Source organism: Pongo pygmaeus, chromosome 8 (assembly GCF_028885625.2).
Source record: "Pongo pygmaeus isolate AG05252 chromosome 8, NHGRI_mPonPyg2-v2.0_pri, whole genome shotgun sequence".
NCBI lineage: Eukaryota > Metazoa > Chordata > Mammalia > Primates > Hominidae > Pongo > Pongo pygmaeus.
In genome coordinates this window covers 73,269,052-73,289,221 of record NC_072381.2, presented here as the reverse complement: position 1 = coordinate 73,289,221, position 20,170 = coordinate 73,269,052, and the positions used below count along the sequence as shown (strand labels likewise).

The following is a 20,170-nucleotide window of genomic DNA, read 5'->3' as shown; positions in this document are numbered from 1 at the left end:
ATCTTGAAAGGAAGTAGGGAAAATGTATATGCCACAAGGACAAGGATGTATGATAAGCTTGTATTTATTGTATAACTTTATTTTATTTTATTATTTTTATTTTTTTGAAATGGAATCTCTCTCTGTCACCCAGGCTGGAGTGCAATGGCACGATCTTGGCTCACTGCAACCTCTGCCTCCTGGGTTCAGGCGATTCTCCTACCCCAGCCTCCTGAGTAGCTGGGACTACAGGCACCCGCCACCACGCCCAGCTAATTTTTTGTATTTTTAGTGGAGACGGGATTTCACCGTGTTAACCAGGATGGTCTCGATCTCCTGAACTTGTGATCCACCCACCGCAGTCTCCCAAAGTGCTGGGATTACAGGTGTGGACCACAGCACCTGGCCTTTATTGTATAACTCTAATATGGAGCCTTAGTCCTCCAGAAATCTGCACCATGCCCAGGGAAAATGCTGTTCCTTTATTTACATGAGGCAGAGGTTTGTGCTGTTTGCTGAGGTCCAGCAGCTCACTGTGAGGACAACCTCTCCCTCGTTCCTGATTTCTGGCTTATTCAAGGCCAGAGGACCCAAAACTCAAGTTGAAAATTTTGACTAGGAGAACAGATAAAAATAGAAATGGAATCCAATCTTAAGAAATGCTCAATGTGAAGGAGAGGGGAATGCAAAATAATTTTTCTGTTTTACCACAGTCTTTGTAACTGAAAATCCTATGTTCTTGAGATAGAGAGAGAGTCGATGATCCAATGCAAGAAACGAGTTTAAGAAGAAACTGTTTGCTGGGCACGGTGGCTCACGCCTGTAATCCCAGCACTTTGGGAGGCTGAGGCAGGCGGATGGCCTAAGGTTGGGAGTTCGAGACCAGCCTGGCCAACATGGTGACACGCCGTCTGTACTAAAAATACAAAATTAGTCCAGCGCAGTGGCGTGCACCTGTAATCCCTGCCTCAGGAGGCTGAGGCAGGAGAATTGCTTGAACTCAGGAGGTGGAGGTTGCAGTGAGCTGAGATCACGCCACTGCTCCTCCAGCCTGGGTGACAGAGTGAGACTCCAACTCCAAAAAAAAAAAAAAAAGAGAGAGAAGAAGAAGAAGAAACTGTTCATCTGAAATCCAGCAACTCATTCTTGAAGGTTAGAGCTCAGCTTTGAAGTTTCACTTCACGAGCTTGGCTCAGTGAGGTATGTTACTCCCCGGTGAAAAAGAAAATGAAGAGAATGTTTTATGTTGAAAGTGCTTGGTGACGAAAAGGCAGCACCTAGCTCCCTTATCTCATCAAAAATGCAGCAGATTCTTAATATTAGCAATCTAGTGTTTAGATTGTTACCTGAAGAAAGGAAAAACAAACTGTCCCAAATGCTGATTCTACTGTTTCGGTGGGAAAAAAAAAAAATTTCTAGCAGGCAAACGGCAAACAACAAAACTTTTGAAAAAGCAGGCCTGGGGGGAGTCCAGTACAGTTTCATAATGGGTATGAATGGTTATTTTACTGTGTTCCCCCCACCGCCTTTCTTTCTGGGTTTTGATGTGGATGTCTTTCTATTTGTTCAGGAAATTGTGACGTGTGTTCTGGGCAGGGTTTGAGGTTTTGGAACATTTTCTAAAAGGGACAGAGAGCACCCTGCTACATTTCCTAATCAAGAAGTTGGCGTGCAGCCGGGAGAGCTGGACTAAGTTGGTCATGATGCAGAAGCTACTCAAATGCAGTCGGCTCGTCCTGGCTCTTGCCCTCATCCTGGTTCTGGAATCTTCAGTTCAAGGTAAGACTCAGGAGTCTTGTTCCCCAGCCATCTTCTCTGTAAGCCCCGTGGTCCATACAAGTCATTATATTCATTTTAAGGCGTAGAATGTATAATATTGTGGCAAAGGAGGCAAAGAAGAAGGATTTGGGGTCACTGAACCCTTTAATATGAGTTCTGTTAAGTTTGGTACCAAGAAAAATTAAACTCTGTGGTGTGTGCAGTCTTGTAAACTCTTACAATGATTGAAATGTGCTATTTTGGGATGAAAATGTGAGGTTTATAAATTTTAAAAGCTCAAAAAAGGAATCTAGAAAATGACTCCTGTGCCTGTTGCATGGAGGAGATGGCACCTTTGACTGTTGGGGGATTTCTGCCTACCCCTAAGTGTCTACATCAGCCCCAAGTTTTAGTGCGCTGTGCCGGTGTCATTGTTATTTTAACACTGGGAGACCTTATATTCTAATTGGGGTGAATCTGACTGTGTGTATTTTCTTTTCTTTTTTTTTTTTTTTAAAGATAAACTTGGTTCTTACTGAAAACTCAATTATGGTTAGACATAGTTCATGTAAAACCTCTCAGATTTTAAAGAGAAGGCCAAATAATTTGGTATTTGTTCTCTTGCTCAGAGAAGCATCATATTCGGAAATATCTTCCTAGGTTTATCTATCATTTAGTGTTGTTTAGTCAGACTGAAACAACTTAAAACCTCTAATGACTAAGACAATGAAAATGATAGGCTTGTAAGAAAAATACAATTTGTTCTTCTTTGGCAACTAAGGAATCATGTCTAAATAAGACAGAGGTCATGGGTTGATAGAGAGATGGCTGAATTTATAGTAGAAAAACACTAGGTTCCGCCAAATGGTAAGGGAAATGTTGAGTCACAATGACACACATGTCCTAGATTTGTTTCATCAAAGCGACTTTTGGTTGTCATGATCTTACTTCCGGTGGAGATGAAATCTTACAGATGATCGCAGAGACATTCATTTTATGTTGGAAATTTATAAAATCATTTTCTTCTAGTTATGCTAATACTGAAAAAAGAGCAAGTAATGTTTCTGGAACGTTATTAATCTATATATTTTTAAAATATAAAACATTGTCAATTGTAGGGAACAGGCTTCACTGGGATCTTTTAGGGAACATCTTCAGCTTGATGAAATAATTCCCGAATAGCCATGTGGTCTGACAAGATCGAGGGTAATGAGGCCCATACTTTAGTACAGTCTTGAGTGGCCAGATGGTGCTGGGCATACCCCAACCAGAGATACGTAAGTCTTTATGTTGTCAAAATTTCCCAGAAACATGAATTTCCCACTAAGATTCATTAAGGAAAACTAGAATGAAAACAAAAACGTTCCTTGTATAATATTCATTAGAAAGAAATGAGGAAGGCCGGGCGTGGTGGCTCACGCCTGTAATCTCAGCACTTTGGGAGGCTGAGGTAGGCAGATCATGAGGTCAGGAGTTTGAGACCAGCCTGGCCAACATAGTGAAATCCCGTCTCTACCAAAAATACAAAAAAAATAAGCCGGGCATGGTGGCACGCACCTGTCATCCCAGCTACTCAGGAGGCTGAGGCAGGAGAACTGCTTGAACCTGGGAGGTGGAGGTTGCAGTGAGCTAAGATTGCACCACTGTACTCCAGCCTAGGTGACAGTGCAAGACTCTGTCAGAAAGAAAGAAAGAGAGAGAGAGAGAAAGAAAGGAAAGAAAGAGAAAGAAAGAAAATAATTCATCATGAAATTGTATAAAATACTAGCATTTATGTCATGACCTCATAGATTTAGCTCTTTGTTAGAAAAAGAAACCATAGAAAGAGACAAGGGAGAAACTGACAAACTAGGGTGTTTCCGAAAAAAGGCTCTCGGTATTGGGCTCAAGGGCTTGTGCCCACATCTGAGCATGCAGGGAAATAGATGTCCCCCACTGGCTGCATGTGTGAGTGACTGCGGCACAAGGCTGTGATGTGAAGAGTTGTGACACCATTTCCTCACACCTCCACGCAATGCCAGATATGATTCGACAACATTCTTCCTGTCTTATGAAAAGTGTTTATCTAGCCCCTCGGTTTGGCAGATGAAATCAACTAGGCTTTTGGCTTGCTTTTACTGAGCATATTCAAAACCATTTCAGGTTACTATAGTGGTTTGCTTGGGTTGCCATAACAAAGTACCACGGACTGAGTGGCTTAAATAACAGAAATGTATTTCCTCACAGTTCTGGAGATGGGAGTCCAAGATCAAGGTGCTGTCAGGGTTGATCGCATTCTGAGGCCTCTCTCCTTGGCTTATAGATGGCGCCTTCTCCCTTGTCTGCACATGGCCTTTCCTCCATGCATCCGTGTCTTAATATCATCTTCTTAGAAGGTCACCAGGCATTGGATCAGGGCCACCCTAATGGCCTCATCTTAACTAACTATATCTGCAATGACCCTATTTCTGAACAATTTCACATTGTGAGATTCTGTGGGTTAGAACTTCAACATATGAATTTGGTGGTAGTATATTTTTATTATAAGTCAAATCCAAGTAAAGATGTGGGGTAAGATTGTGTCTACCAGGCACAAAGAAATGGAAATTTGGGGATGTGTGGGTAACTCTGGAGAGCACAGATGACTAATCTATTTAATGTAGGGCTCCAGGGGATTTGATGAGGCCTGTGAATCTTCCACTCTTATTGCCTCTCTTTTCCAATGATGCCCATAAAGAAAAAAAAAATGGAATATCCATGAACAGGTGCAGCCAAGGGGGCCAGGCCCACCACGTGTCCACTGTATACTGTCTCCTAGCTCACAGGAATGATACTGATCCACTCATTGTGCTGCTCTTTGTAAAGTGATTTCACATTCGTTCTCTGGTAATCATCATCACATTCCCTTTGAGGAGGAATTAGCACCAATCGTAGAGGAGAAAACTGGATCTGACATTTCTCATCTCATTTGCTCTATACATTAACCTCTTGCAAAAAATTTGTGAGTCTTGCCCAAGACCCATTACAACTAATTAACAGCTGAACTGGTCGTCTGATTTCAAGGCCAGAATTAACTTTCTACTGCCGCTCATGGATCAGAGGTTTTCTTTGTTTAAACAAACAAACAAAAAATCCTTTGACTGTAGCCCTTGCTATAATGTTTCCCACTGAGCTGAGGGAGAAATTGAAAGTAAACTTAGGAGCTTTTTATAGCTTGTCAAACCATGCAAGAGTGGGGGAAGCTTATCCATCTTGTGGAATTGATAGACCAGGAGGAAGTAACTCCGGCTTAGATAATGCTACCATTTTGAATAAATCAAATGGTCTTCTTTTCCCCTTGACAGTAGTTGCTGCTTAAGTTTCTCTAACATGCCTGCAGTAAGTTTCCATTAAGAATAGGAAATTAGGCTCGGTACAGTGGCTCACGTCTGTAGTCTTAGCACTTTGGGAGACCGAGAAGTGTGGATCACTTGAGGTCAGGAGTTCAAGACCAGCCTGGCCAACATGGTGAAACCCCCATCTCTACTAAAAATACAAAAATTAGCCAGGCATAGTTGCATGCACCTGTAATCCCAGCTACTCAAGAGGCTGAGGCAGGAGAATCACTTGAACCCGGGAGGTGGAGGTTGCAGTGAGCCAGGATCATGCCACTACACTCCAGCCTGGGTGATAGACTGAGACTCCATCTCAAAAAAAAAAAAAGAAAGAAAAGAAAAGAAAAAAAAGAAATTAGTATATTGTGATTATGTTGAGGAAAAAGTTAGTACCATAATATAAAAAGGTATGGACTACTGGAGAAAGTTGTTTGCTTTGGTAACATTTACTCATAGAAAGTATTTTGGTAAAGCAGGACTCAGGGTGGTGGGAGAGGTGGGCAGTGAGGGATAGGATTCAAATAAAAACCATTCTTTCCCTTGGAATCCACTACACAATTAACCAACAAATCCCATAAGTGGGCCTTTTAGGAAGATAACATTTCTGTCCATGAGATAGCCACTATAATCACAAGACATTTATCTCAAGCAAGATAGAGTCAAGATAGTCTCACAACCTCAGGGGCTGGAACTGTAAATTTTCACATCCTGCCAACACCCTTGAATAGCTATGTCAAGAATTTAGTGTCTGTAACTTGTTCTTTATTTTAAAGTACATTTAACATCATCGGCCCCAAATTAGATAGGCTTTTGAAGTGGGAGCCCTTCTACTTTTGATTTCTTTATAAAATTTTAAAATAGCTTTGTTGAGATAGCGTTCACATACCATACAATTCACCCATTAAAAGTGTTCAATTCAATGATTAGGCCAGGTGTGGTGGCTCATGCCTGTAATCCCAGCATTTTGGGAGGCCAAGGCAGGTGGATCCCTTGAGGTCAAGAGTTTGAGACTACCCTGGCCAACATGGCGAGAACTTGTCTCTACTAAAAATACAAAAATTAACTGGGCATGGTGGTGTGCACCTGTAATTCCAGCTACTTGGGAGGCTGAGGCAGGATAATCACTTGAACCTGAGAGGCGGAGGTTGCAGTGAGCTGAGATCGCACCACTGCACTCCAGCCTGGATGACAGAGCAAGACTCTGTCTCCAAAAAAAAAAAGAAAAAGAAGTGTTCAATGTTTTTTAGTATATTCACAGAGTCATGCAACCATCACTATAATTGCTTCTAGAACATTTTCATCATCGCCAAAAAGAAAGCCTTCGTTATGAATTTTAATTAGCTGAGATTCTGAACTCTTGGGGAATTTTGTATTCTAGAAATATTTTTTACTAATATTCTACAATTGTATTTGTCATGCTGGTGAAAAGATATGTTCTTTCACCTGGATGCTTTCTCATTAAGCATTATTTTTCTGTTTAGCTTCCTATGTAAGCAAACGTTTTCTCAGCTTGATACTCAGCACGTCAGCAGCTTGCAGAAGAGACTGCCTAGACCTGCTCTGTCCAGTACGGTAGCCACAAGTCACTTGTCGCTTGCCACTTGAAATGTGGCAAGGCCAAATTGGGACATGCTGTAAATGCAAAATATACAAGATTTGGAAGCCTTAGTATGAAGAAAAGAATGCAAAATATCCCATTAATAACTTTTATATTGATGATATGTTAAAGGACAATATTTGAATAAATTAGGTTAAATAAAATTAATTTCACCTGTTTCTTTTTACTTTTAAAAATATGGCCGCTGGAACATTTAAAACTCCCTATGTGGTTTGCTTTGTGTTTCTATTGGACAAAGCTGGTCTAGACAGTATAAGATGTGAAGACACCGCCCTCTGCTGGAGAAGATGCTGGATTTTTCTAATTGGACGTCTAAGTAGCAATTAGATGCCAAACTAATGCTGCCTCAGGAAAGAATCAAAAGAGAAAGAATGAAACCAGGCCAGGCGCGGTGGCTCACGCCTATAATCCCAGCACTTTGGGAGGCCAAGGCGAGCGGATCACGAGGTCAGGAGATCAAGACCTTCCTGGCTAACCCGGTCTCTACTAAAAATACAAAAAATTAGCCGGGCATGGTGGCACGTGCCTGTAATTCCAGCTAGTCAGGAGGCTGAGGCAGGAGAATAGCTTAAACCCAGGTGGCGGAGGGTGCAGTGAGCTGAGATGTGCCACAGCACTCCAGCCTGGGCAACAGAGACAGACTCTATCTCAAAATAAGGAAAAATAAAAAAGAAAAGAAAGAAAGTCTATAAATTGAGACTCCTAGAGATACTAAAAGGCAGAATGGGAATTTGAATTTAAATTTATAAGATGTTCACTATCAGAGATCATAGGTCATTGTTGTCCTTCTCCTTTTCATGAGAGGAACTAGCAATGAAGAGCTCTAACTATGTGCTAGGTACTACTCTGAGAACCTAACATTTGTATCTCCTTATTAGCTCTATTACTGCCCCATCCTACAGATGAGAAAATTGAGGCACAGGAAGTTTAAGTTGGCCAAGATCACACAGCCAGTAAGGGGTAGACGTTAAAAGGTCATTTTGCCTGCCTTATCCCCAGCCTCCAGGCAGTGGCAGAGCTAGCTCATTTTGGACAAACAGCTCTCCCAAACCAGACATTGTAAGCTATACTCAGGAATCGTAGAAACGATTATGATAGAATAATATATAGTTACAAAGAAAAGAAAGAAAATCCAATGGGAGAATATTTACTGTTTTCTATATTAAAGTGTTTAATGTTTATGTTTTTAGAGGAATATTGTTTATTATAGCAATTTAGAAAACAAAATGAGAAAAAAAACACCAAAGATTCTACCATCAGTTATTTTTGTGTATTTCCTTCCATTTTTCCCCCATGTCTGTTTATATAATTGAAACTATTACTCACACAAAGAGGTATTCTGATTTTCTCAGTTATTTTTATTTATTTTTAATTTTGTAAATTAACTTTTTTCTTCTGAGACAGTCTCACTCTGTCACCCAGGCTGAAGTGCAGCCGAGCAATCTTGGCTCACTGTGACCTCCCAGTCTCAAGCAATCCTCCTGCCTCAGCCTCCTAAGTAGCTGGGACTACAGTGTGTGCTACCACAACCAGCTAATTTTTAAAATCTGTTTTTTTTTGTTTTTTTTTTTTTTGGTAGAAATGGGAGTCTCTCTATGTTGCCCAGCCTGTATTGAACTCCTGGGCTCAAGCGATCCTCCCACCTCAGTCTCCCAAAGTGCTGGGATTTCAGGCGTGAGCTACCACACCCAACCTAATTTTTATTTTTATTTTATTAAAAAAAAAAAAAAAGTTTTTGCCTACCCGCCTCTCACCCTCTCACTCATTTTTAAGTATAGGTTTTTCTACAATGCCACATCGTCTTTTCCATAAAAAGTACTTTTGGCCGGGCGTGGTGGCTCACACCTGTAATCCCAGCACCTTGGGAGACTGAGGCGGGTGGATCACGTGAGGTCAGGAGTTCGAGACCAGCCTGGCCAACATGGTGAAACCCTGTCCCTACTAAAAATACAAAAATTAGCCGGATATGATTGTGAGCACCTGTCATCCCAGCTACTCGGGAGGCTGAGGCAGGAGAATCACTTGAACCTGGGAGGCAGAGGTTGCAGTGAGCCGAGATTGTGCCACTGCACCCCAGCCAGGGCAACAGAGCAAGACTTTATCTCAAAAAAAAAAAAAAAGTACTTTTCTTCATTTGGTTAGTATTCTCTTATGAGTTGATGCCTTGTAATTTATCTGAGTGTTTTCCATTATTTTGTGGTGAGCTTTAAAACTACCCTTCCTGCCTTTCAAGAATCCTAGACATGCTCCTTCTTGCTAGGTAATTATTAGTTGCACTCATTAGAATAAAGTATATGCTTGGAGTGGGGAGGAGATGAACTTTTTGAAGGGCGGTGAAGTATTTCTCACCACCAGGCCTTTGTCTTTGCTAAACTGAGGAAGGAAGATTTTATTTCATTAACTAATAAAGAACCTCCTATATAGGCCGGGCCTGGTGGCTCACACCTGTAATCCTCACATTTTCAGAGGCCAAGGTGGATGGATTGCCTGAGCTCAGGAGTGTGAGACCAGCTTGGGCAACATGGCGAAACCCCATCTCTACTAAAAATACTAAAAATTAGCTGGGCGTGGTGGTGAGTGCCTGTAATCCCAGTTACTCCGGAAGGTGAGGCAGAAAAATTGCTTGAACCTGGGAGGTGGAGGTTGCCATGAGCTGAGATCGTGACAGTGCACTCCAGCCTGGGTGACACAGCAAGACTCTCTCTCAATAAAATAAAATAAAATAAATAAATAAATAAATAAATAAATAAATAAATAAATCTCCTATATAACCTCATAACATCAGATTTGGAGCCTTTTCCATAGAAATGAAATTCAGAAGAAGCTGAGACTCAGATATTCCAAGCTGCCTGATGCTCTGTGACTAGAGGAGACTTGTTCTTGTGAAATCTGAGTGCAAAGACACAGGACAAATTGTTATCTACTTTTCATTCCTAAGGATACTGTATGGCCCTAAAACACAAGAACTAGAATTCTGTGATACCACGGATACTACACAGTGTGTTCCTTCCCCTTTCTGAACCTGATTTGACTCATCTCTATGAAAAGATGTGGGCTTTGGGGTCAGATGTGGGTTGGAATCCTAGCGCCTGTGTGGCTGCAATTTTCTTTTGTGTAAAATTGAGATAATAGTACAAAAGTAACAACAGTTAATATTATCAAGTGTTTACTGTGTGCCTGGCACTGTGTTAAATTCTTTAAGTGTATTTTCTCATTTAATTTTTGTGATAGGCTTATGACACTATTAGTATCTTCATATTACAGTGAGGGTTCAGAGAAGTTAAGGTTTCATAACTAGTCAGCAGAGCTGGGACTTCACTCCAGGCAGCTGATTCCAAAGCCTATTCTAACTTTAAACTGCTACTTTTTGGAGTGTTGTAAGAAGGACAATTTATATAAAAGGTTGGCACATAGTGGGTGTTGCTGTTATATGAATGGACATAAAATCTGTCTACATTTTGCCTTTTACCAAATTTAGAATCTATTTAGTTAAAACCTTCTTAGGGCAGGCTGGGTGCAGTTGCTCATGCCTGTAATCTCAGCACACTGGGAGGCCAAGGCAGGAGGATTGCTTGAGCCCAGGCGTTTGAGACCAGCCTGGGCACATAGTGAGACCCCCATCTCTCCAAAAAACAAACAAACAAACAAAAACAAAACAAAACAAAACTAGCTGGGCGTGGTGGTGCGCCTGTATTCCCAGCTACTCAAGAGGCTGGGGTGGGACAATGGCTTGAGCTCAGGAGTTCAAGGTTGCAGTAAGCTATGATCACAGTACTGCACTCCAGCTTGGGCAGCAGACTGAGACCCTGTCTCGAAAAAAAATAAAAATAAAAACTTCTTAGGACAGAGTGATTAGAAGCTGTGTAGTAGATACTTAGTAACAATGTGGGTTCCTTGGGCAGGTTATCCTACGCAGAGAGCCAGGTACCAATGGGTGCGCTGCAATCCAGACAGTAATTCTGCAAACTGCCTTGAAGAAAAAGGACCAATGTTCGAACTACTTCCAGGTGAATCCAACAAGATCCCCCGTCTGAGGACTGACCTTTTTCCGTAAGTGGACTTTTCTCTATTTATTTATTTATTTATTTATTTGAGACAGAGTTTCACTTTTCTTGCCCAGGCTGGAGTGCAATGGCGCAATCTTAGCTCACTGCAACCTCTGCCTCCTGGGTTCAAGCGATTCTCCTGCTTCAGCCTCTGGAGCAGCTGGGATTTCAGGCGCCTGCCACCATGCCCAGCTAATTTTTTTTTTTTTTTTTTTTTTTTTGAGACGGAGTCTCACTCTGTCGCTCAGGCTGGAGTGCAGTGGCGCAATCTCGGCTCACTGCAAGCTCCAATTCCTGGGTTCACGCCATTCTCCCGCCTCAGCCTCCCGAGTAGCTGGGACTACAGGCACCCGCCACCACGCCCGGCTAATTTTTTTGTATTTTTAGTAGAGACGGGGTTTCACCTTATTAGCCAGGATGGTCTCGATCTCCTGACCTAGTGATCCGCCTGCCTTGACCTCCCAAAATGCTGGGATTACAGGCGTGAGCCACCACACCTGGCCTAATTTTTTGTATTATTAGTAGAGACAGGGTTTCATCATCTTGGCCAGGCTGGTCTCGAACTCCTGACCTCAGGTGATCCACCCACCTTGGCCTCTCAAAGTGTTGGGATTACAAGCATGAGCCACTGTGCCCGGCCTTTTCTCTAATTTTAAAGTGTCTGTAATTTCACAACCTCTTGGCGCAGATGTGGGAGTGTTTTTCTTCAAGCTGTCCAGAGTGTTTTGCTTTGAGCTCTTGCTTTGGTAGTTTGGCTCCTACTCTGCAGTACATGGTAAAACTGTACTGTATATACTGGCATATGACATGTGCGAGTATACATGATTCACCTATGTTTTTGAAAGTTTTTTTGTGGATGGTAGAGAGGAGCATTGAGGACTTTTCATCAACAAGTATTGAAAATGATTGAACATAGTTTTATTTGTGTAAACAGAACACACTATATATTAAAATCCAATAATTAACTGAATGGATAAGCAAAATGTGGTATAAGCATACAAAGGAATATTATTGGGTCATAAAAAGAATGAAGTACTGATACATGCTACAACATAGATAAACCTTGGAAACATTATGCAGAGTGAAGGAAGGCCAGACACAAAAAGCCACATATTGTATGATTCCATTTAGATAAAATGTCCAGAATAGGCAAATCCCTAGAGGCGGAAAGTAGATTAGTGGGTTCCAGGGGCTGGGGAAAGGGAGGAATAAAGAGTGACTGCTAATGGGTATGAGGGTTTTTTTTGGAGGAGGTGATTAAAATGTTCTTCTGCCAGGTGCGGTGGCTCATGCCTGTAATCCCAGCACTTTGGGAGGCCAAGGCGGGAGAACTGTTTGAGCCCAGGAGTTTGAGGCCAGCCTGGGCAACATAGTGAGACCCTATCTCTATTTCAAATACATTTTTTATATTAAAAAAAGTTCTTCAATTAGATGGTAATTATTTTTAAAAATGGCCAGGTGCAGAGGCTCATGCCTGTAATCCCAGCACCTTGGGAGGCTGAGGTGGGAGGATCCCTTGAGCCCAGGAGGTTTGGGACCAGCCTGGGCCATACAGCAAGACCCTGTCTCTACAAAAAATACAAAAATTAGCTAGGCATGGTGATGTGCACCTGTGGTCCCAGCTACTCGGGAGGCTGAGGTAGGAGAATCTCTTGAGCCTAGGTTGAGCCTGCAGTGAACCCTATTTATGCCATTGCACTCCAGCCTAGGCAACAGAGTGAGACTCTGTCTCAAAAAAAAAAAAAAAAAAAAAAAATTAGGGAAAGGAAGAATAATTGGCCAAGACTTGTAAAACAAAAATCAAATCTCTTCTTTTGATCAGATAAAACTTGCTTTAAACTTGCAAAAAAGACCTGATATAAATTCATAAGTAACAAAAAATTGAATTATATTAGAAACCATTAATTCAATGAATACTAAAGCTATGTAGGATGTAGCAAAATATATATATTAAGAAAAGGATTATTATAAAAGTTTTAATCTCCAGGCTCACACCTAGAAAATCACTCTCCTCAAAGCCAGGTTAATCATCATGCTCCAAATCAGGTACATTTCACATCACTTTGGGATCCTGGCGACTTTCTCTTTTTTTTTTTTTTGAGACAGGGTCTCCTCTGTCACCCAGGATGGAGTGCAGTGGTGTGATCATAGCTCACTGCAGCCTCGAACTCCTCAAGTGATCTTCCTGCCTCAGCCTCCCAAGTAGCTGGGACCACAGGCACACAGCACCATGCCCGTCTAATTAAAAAAAATTTTTTTTTGTAGAGACAGGGGTCTCTGTACATTTCCCAGGCTGGTCACGTACTCCTAAGCTCAAGCAGTCCTCCCAGCTCAGCCTCCCAAAGTGCTGGAATTACAGGCATGAGCCACCATTCCCAGCACTGGTGACTTTCTCCATCACTGTTGACTTTCTCCATCACTGATATTCACTGCATTAGTGATGACATCATTACAATCTTCAATATGCAACTTTGTAGTCCTACTCTTGCATTCTTACTTTAAGGCCTCGGCATTAAGTTTGAATGTAATATTACAGCATCCTTCATTACTTTAAATCATTGGTTTCAATAGTAATTCATTTAAATCTAAAATGTTAGGCTGCAGTGGCTCATGCCTGTAATCCCCCCAGTTTGGGAGACTGAGGTGGGAGAATCAGTTGAGGCCAAGAATTTGAGACCAGCCTGGGCAACACGGCAAGACCCCGTCTCTAAAAATTAGTGGCCAGGCGCCGTGGCTCACACCTGTAATCCCAACACTTTGGGAGGCCGAGGCGGATCGCTTGAGGTCAGGAGTTCAAGATCAGCCTAGCCAACATGGCGGAAACCCATTTCTACTAAAAATACAAAAATTAGCTGGGCATGGTGGCACGCCTGTAATCCCAGCTATTGAGAGGCCGAGGCAGGCAGATTGGGAGGCCGAGGCAGGCAGATTGCTTTGAGACCAGCCTGGGTAACATGGAGAAACCCTGTCTCTACAGAAAACTACAAAAATTAGCCAAGCATGGAGAAACCTCGTCTCTACAGAAAAACACAAAAACTAGCCATGCATGCCTGTGGTCCAGCTACTCGGAAGGCTGAGGTGGGAGGATTGCTTGATCCTGAGAGGTCAAGGCTGAAGTGAGCCGTGGTGTGGCACTGCACTCCAGCCAGGGTGACAGAGTAAAACCCTGTCTCAAAATAAATAAACACATTTAAAATAAATAAATACAATTAAAACTAAAATAAAAAAATTAATAAAATGTTAAGAGAATAGCTCAAATTCTCCAAAAGAACTCTTGCACACCATTCCTCCTCTCCTCAAATCTCTATTTTCCTTCCCCAAAGCCAGTAACTTTGCTTCTCACCCTGACCTTGTGCTTTCCTTCCCGTCATTGCGAAAGAATGGTCCTTGCTTCTGTGCCTATCCCAAACCCTTTTGCCCTCAGATCCTCCTGTCCTTCCCTGGCCCTGCTCTGTACTGGCTGTGGGGTGGGGGTAGGGGTGGAACTGACTCCTGGGGTCTGCATTTCTCAGGCTCCCAGGGCTGTGGCTGACTTTGGCCAATGGGAGGCAAGGAAGGGAGACTGAGAGCTTGGGAGGAAGGGAGAGAGGTATGTTTCTTCTCCTTACTCCCTGCCTTGGGTGGCACCTTGGGCAGGACTGTTTCGCCCATGGCCTCAGCTCCCACCAGATGCCTCTAGTCCCTGGGATCAGGAAATAGACAACCTCCTTCCACTATCACTGTAGCCCAAGGAGGGAAGTATTTTTTCTTTCTTTTTTTTTTTTTTTTTACAGAGTCTCACTCTCATTGCCCAGGCTGGAGTGCAGTGGTGCAATCTTGGCTCACTGCCACCTCTGCCTCCCGGGTTCAAGTGATTCTCCTGCCTCAGCCTCCAGGTTGTGCCACTATGCCCAGCTAATTTTTGTATTTTTGGTAGAGACGGGGTTTTGCCATGTTGACCAGGCTGGTCTTGAACTTCTGACCCCAAATGATCTGCCTGCCTCATCCTCCCAAAGTGCTGGGATTACAGGCATGAGCCACTGTGCCCGGCCGAGGGAAATATTTTCTTGCTATTGCTAATCTCTGGGTTACCTCGCTATCCCCCATTTAGCTTCACTTCTACTCCATCACCTGTATGAGGAATTCCCTCTGTGTTAAATATCTGGAGAAGTTTCCTGATTGGACCCTGGCTCTTGCAGCTTCCAAGGCCACCTCTCTTTGTGGCCGGTATCCTTTTCCCATGCATCTTCTCCAGGACTTCCATTCTGCAGTTATCTCTCTGAACTCAGTGTCTTCTTCCCATCAGTATGGGGGTGGACTTTAGTATCTCCTATGTTTAGACAACATCTCTCCTTTGACTCTGCGTCCTCTCCAGCGGTTGCCCTTCTCTGCTCCTCTTCACAATAACACCTCCTGAAAGGGCCACCCATGCCTGCCCCCTCCTTTCCTCACCCTCTCTGCGGCTGGACTTCTGTTCCTACACTCCACCCTGGTTGACAAAGTCACTGATTACTTCTCTATTTTCAGCTTACTTGATCCTTAATTGCCTTCAAAAACGGCTAACTGGGCCATGCATGTAATCCCAGCACTTCAGGAGGCCAAGGCAGGAGGATCACTTGAGCCCAGGAGTTCAAGACCAGCCTGCCTGGGCAACATAGTGAGACCCTATCTACGAAAAATAGAAAAATTAGCCGGGCGTGGTGACTCACGCCTGTGGTCCCAGCTACAAAGGAAGCTGAGGTGGGAGGACGGCTTGAGCCCGGGAGGGTGAGGCTGCAGTGAGCCATGATCACGCCACTGCGCTCCAGCCTGCACAACAGAAGGAGGCCCTTTCTTTAAAAAAAAATGATTGACCACCCCTTCCTTGAAATGCTTTTTTCTCGAGGCTTCCATGCCCTGCCTTATCCTGTTTCTTCCTACTTCTGTGGTTGTGCTTTTTCCTCTGCTCAATATTTAACATGTTGGTGTGACCCTGGCTCTGGCCTGGGCCCCCTTCTCTATCTACATGTTTTCTCTCGACGACCTCCATTGGTTGCATGGGTTTAACTACCAAATCTGTGATTCCAGCTCCGACACCCCAGGCTAAAGTAGCCACCTGGTCACTCCCTATTAAATTAGTCAATTTCATTTCTCTGTACCACCTATGATTTTCCTGATTTATTTATTCACTTTTCATTGTCTATCTTCCCCACTAAAATAAAAACTTCTTGAGAAGGGGCTTCATTGATCTGCCTCTGTGCTATCCCAGGCCCTCAAAACAAGGACCAGATGTTCAACAAATATTTATTGAATGCATACATGAATTAAAACTCTAATTGGTTGTATGCTGGTGGTTTATTATTTTCATGGAGGAAATGACTTGTAGGCTGTGACACTCAGCTTTTGTCTCTGATGCTTTGTTGCCCTGTTCTGTCACTGAGGGCTGTCATCATTGCTCTGGCCATTTTGTGCTCTTTGAATTTCTAATCATCACACTCAACCCAGAAGGCAGCCTTACCTTTCAGTACTCTTCAGCTGAGTGAATGCAAATTGGAAGCAGGGTCATTTTTTGATAGGAAATTGAAGGTTTATGTGCTGGTATATATAAAGCTTAGCTTTTTACAAAGAATTTCTCAAAAGTGAGCTTTGTTGAAGCACTGTAAGTTATTAGAACTTTTATGGAAATTTTAATTTAGGAAAAAATGTCATCTGTCTGGGCAGACTTAGTTGTTAGTTGTTTGTTCTTTCTTTTTTTTGGTGGAGGGTATGGAGTTTTGCTCTTGTAACCCAGGCTGGAGTGCAGTGGCACGATCTCGGCTCACTGCAACCTCCGCCTCCTGGGTTCAAGCAATTCTCTCACCTCATCCTTCCGAGTAGCTGGGATTACAGGCATGCACCACCACGCCTGGCTAATTTTTGTATTTTTAGTAGAGATGGGGTTTCACTATGTTGGTCAGGCTGGTTTCGAACTCCTGACCTCAAGGGATCACCCACCTTGGCCTCCCAAAGTGCTTGGATTACAGACATGAGCCACCACACCCGGCCAAGAGGACTTCTTTTAAAAATGATTTCTTGGGCTGGGTGCAGTGGCTCACACCTGTAATCCCAGCACTTTGGGAGGCTGAGGTGGGTGGTTCACAAGGTCAGGAGTTTGAGACCAGCCTGGCCAATATGGTGAAACTCCATCTCTACTAAAAATACAAAAATTAGCCAGGCGTGGTGGCACACCCTTGTTGTCCCAGCTACTCGGGAGGCTGAGGCAGGAGAATCACTTGAACCCGGGAGGTAGAGGTTGCAGTGAGCCGAGATGGCACCACTGCACTCCAGCCTGGGTGACAGAGCAAGACTCTGCCTCCAAAAATAAAAATTAAAAAAAATAAAAATAAAAATGATTTATTAAGTAAATTTCAAATATAGAATGTATATGCTAGTGATAACAAAATTAACACTGTTTATGCGAGTCTGCAATAGGTAGATGTGGAGTTGATAGGTGCAATAAGTATAGGCAAACACATAGGAACATTTGACCTGTTTTTTTGTTGATTTTAAAACATTGAATAATGGGGAAGATTTTAAATCTCTTAATTTGAGCAACTAGATGGCTGTATTTATCTCCTTATCTTAAAAAAAACTATTATAATTATCTTTCCCACGTATCAAACTCTACTGGTTTTTTTCCCATTTTTCTTTCATACTTCAGAAAGACGAGAATCCAGGACTTGAATCGTATCTTCCCACTTTCTGAGGACTATTCTGGATCAGGCTCCGGCTCCGGCTCCGGCTCCGGCTCCGGCTCTGGCTCTGGCTCCGGCTCTGGATCAGGATCTGGGAGTGGCTTCCTAAGGGAAATGGAACAGGATTACCAACTAGTAGATGAAAGTGATGCTTTCCATGAGAACCTTAGGTCTCTTGACAGGAATCTGCCCTCAGACAGCCAGGACTTGGGTCAGCATGGATTAGAAGAGGATTTTATGTTATAAAAGAGGATTTTCCCACCTTGACACCAGGCAATGTAGTTAGCATATTTTGTGTACCACGGCTGAATGATTAATCTTGGGACAAAGAATTTTATAGAAATTTTTAAACATCTGAAAAAGAAGCTTAAGTTTTATCATCCTTTTTTTCTCATGAATTCTTAAAGGATTATGCTTTAATGCTGTTATCTATTTTATTGTTCTTGAAAATACCTGCATTTTTTGTATCATGTTCAACCAACATCATTATGAAATTAATTAGATTCCCATGGCCATAAAATGGCTTTAAAGAATATATATATATATTTTAAAAATAGCTTGAGAAGCAAATTGGCAGGTAATATTTCACAGCTAAATTAAGAATCTGACTTGGATTGTGAATTATAGATATGCCCCTTTTCTTATAAAACAAAACAAAAAAATAATGAAACACAGTGAATTTGTAGAGTGGGGGTATTTGACATATTTTACAGGGCGGAGTGTACTATATACTATTACCTTTGAATGTGTTTGCAGAGCTAGTGGACGTGTTTATCTACAAGTATGATTGCTGTTACATAACACCCCAAATTAACTCCCAAATTAAAGCATGGTTGTGCTCTCAATACCTCATACTGCTTTACCTTTTTTTCCTGGATATCTGTGTATTTTCAAATGTTACTATATATTAAAGCAGAAATATAACCAAAGGTTAAGCTGTCTTGGATCTGTTGTTCTAAACCCAGGAAATAGTTATTTTTGGCCAGACGTTTCTCCGGAAGTCTTATCAACAAAACAACTTTAAACGTATTCTACAGTAAACACAAGTTTTGTAACCAGAATCAAATCATACTAACTAGCAAATGAAGAAAGCAATGATGCCTTAGCAAGAGGGTTATATATCTCAAAGCACTTCCTCACCTGAAAGATAGTTCCATCTCTGTTCCCCTTAGTTCTGAAAAGCCCCCTTGCATCACCATCCTGGATTCTGTTCTGCACTGTCCAGATCCCAGCTCCAGAACTGAGTACTTACTCAAATTAATCTCCTCAGGAGAGAGCCACCTTGCCCAAGGTCATGCTGCTTTGCAGGGCAGCCTGCATCCAGTGACTGGCTGATATGGGCATATCAAGGCCTGAACTCAGAGGAGTCATACAGATTCAAAACTCCCCACAGGGTCAGCTCAGGTTTTGCTGGGACTACTTTGTAGCTCAGTTTCTTCTTTACTCAATTTTACTTCCTTCCATTCTGCTCATAGGTGTCTATCCTGAGAGTGCCCCCTTAGAAATTTTCTGCTAGTTTCCATCTCAGAATTTGCTTCTTGGAGAACACAACTTGTGACACGTTGTGCCAGGAAGGATAAGAAATGGATGCTAAGATGGGATTTTGGAGCTAGATTGCCTGCTGCCTGGCTGGCAATGAGGACTCCATCCTTGGCCATAGATGAGCACAGGCACAAGATAGCAGTGCAATTGTTAAAACTTTCACTGGTGATGAACCGAGACGGTATACCAGTGGAAGGGAGTGCACCAGTGTGTGATGTACTAGACGTCTGAGAAATGTTGGCAAGTAGTAATAATAAAGACAATGGTATTGGTTGGCTACTGCTGGACTTAATTAATGCTTTTGAAAAAGACAATGAAAGGCTAAGGATGATTAATTAAAGGCTAAATGTGAAAACCATTGGGCCTCCTTGGCAGCATATTAAGAAACTCTCTTCTGTAATAGAAGGAATTAAAAAGCTGAGGACCAGGCCCAGGACTTATGAGAATAGCAGATGGCTGGGCGTGGTGGCTCACGCCTGCAATCCCAATGCTTTGAGGGGCTGAGGCAGGTGGATCACCTGAGGTCAGGAGTTTGAGATCAGCCTGGCCAACATGGCAAAATCCTGTCTCTACTAAAAATACAAAAATTAGCCGGGCGTGGTGGCAGGCATCTATAATCCCAGCTACTCGGGAGGCTGAAGCAGGAGAATTGCTTGAACCTGGGAGGTTCAAACTTGGGAGGCTGCAGTGAGCTGAGATCATGTCACTGCAATCCAGCCTGGGCAACAGAGGGAGACTCCATCTCAAAAAAAAAAAAAAAAAATAGCAGAGTTCCAAGAATATTAAATTGTCAGCTTAGCCCAGTCTGTTATGCAAGCTCAGAGTCCTTACTGGGGAAAAATGGGACCCTGAGAGATGGAGACATCTGGGCTAATACATTCAAGTTTTAAATCCTCAGATTCCTTTGAACCTCTGAATCTACAGTAGAGTCCCATGCTTTAAGGACAGATGCTGGCCAGGTGTGGTGGCTCATGCTTGTAATCCCAACACTTTGGGAGGCTGAGGCGGGTAGATCACTTGAGGTCAGGAGTTCAAGACCAGCCTGGCCAACATAGTGAAACCCTGTCTCTACTAAAAATACAAAAATTAGCTGGTTGTGGTGGCGAGCACCTGTAATCCTACTCAGCAGGCTGAGGTATGAGAATCACTTGAACCTGGGAGGTGGAGTTTGCAATGAGCCGA

General features: G+C 42.7%; 1 protein-coding gene across 2 annotated transcripts; it reads left to right on the top strand.

The window, feature by feature from the left end:
• Positions 1 to 402: 402 nt before the first annotated feature.
• SRGN (serglycin) lies at positions 403 to 18,375 on the top strand. Of its 2 annotated transcripts, XM_054436639.1 has the most exons (4): positions 403 to 1,179; positions 1,550 to 1,758; positions 10,611 to 10,758; positions 17,413 to 18,375. In XM_054436639.1, exons 2-4 carry the CDS (start codon positions 1,680 to 1,682, stop codon positions 17,690 to 17,692), a joined length of 507 nt encoding a protein of 168 aa, XP_054292614.1. In that variant the 5' UTR covers positions 403 to 1,179; positions 1,550 to 1,679; the 3' UTR covers positions 17,693 to 18,375. The 2 variants fall into 2 exon arrangements, with proteins under 2 accessions (XP_054292614.1, XP_054292615.1); XM_054436640.1 differs by lacking the exons at positions 403 to 1,179; positions 10,611 to 10,758 and having other exon boundaries at positions 1,700 to 1,758.
• Positions 18,376 to 20,170: the final 1,795 nt, after the last annotated feature.

What these genes read in the sequence shown, in the direction of transcription:
- SRGN (XM_054436639.1), top strand. Translation starts at nt 1,680, where the DNA reads ATGATGCAGAAGCTACTCAAATGCAGTCGGCTCGTCCTGGCTCTTGCC. An exon ending in TCTGGAATCTTCAGTTCAAG is followed by an intron (nt 1,759 to 10,610) that starts GTAAGACTCAGG and finishes TTCCTTGGGCAG; the next exon opens with GTTATCCTACGCAGAGAGCC. An exon ending in CTGAGGACTGACCTTTTTCC is followed by an intron (nt 10,759 to 17,412) that starts GTAAGTGGACTT and finishes TTCATACTTCAG; the next exon opens with AAAGACGAGAATCCAGGACT.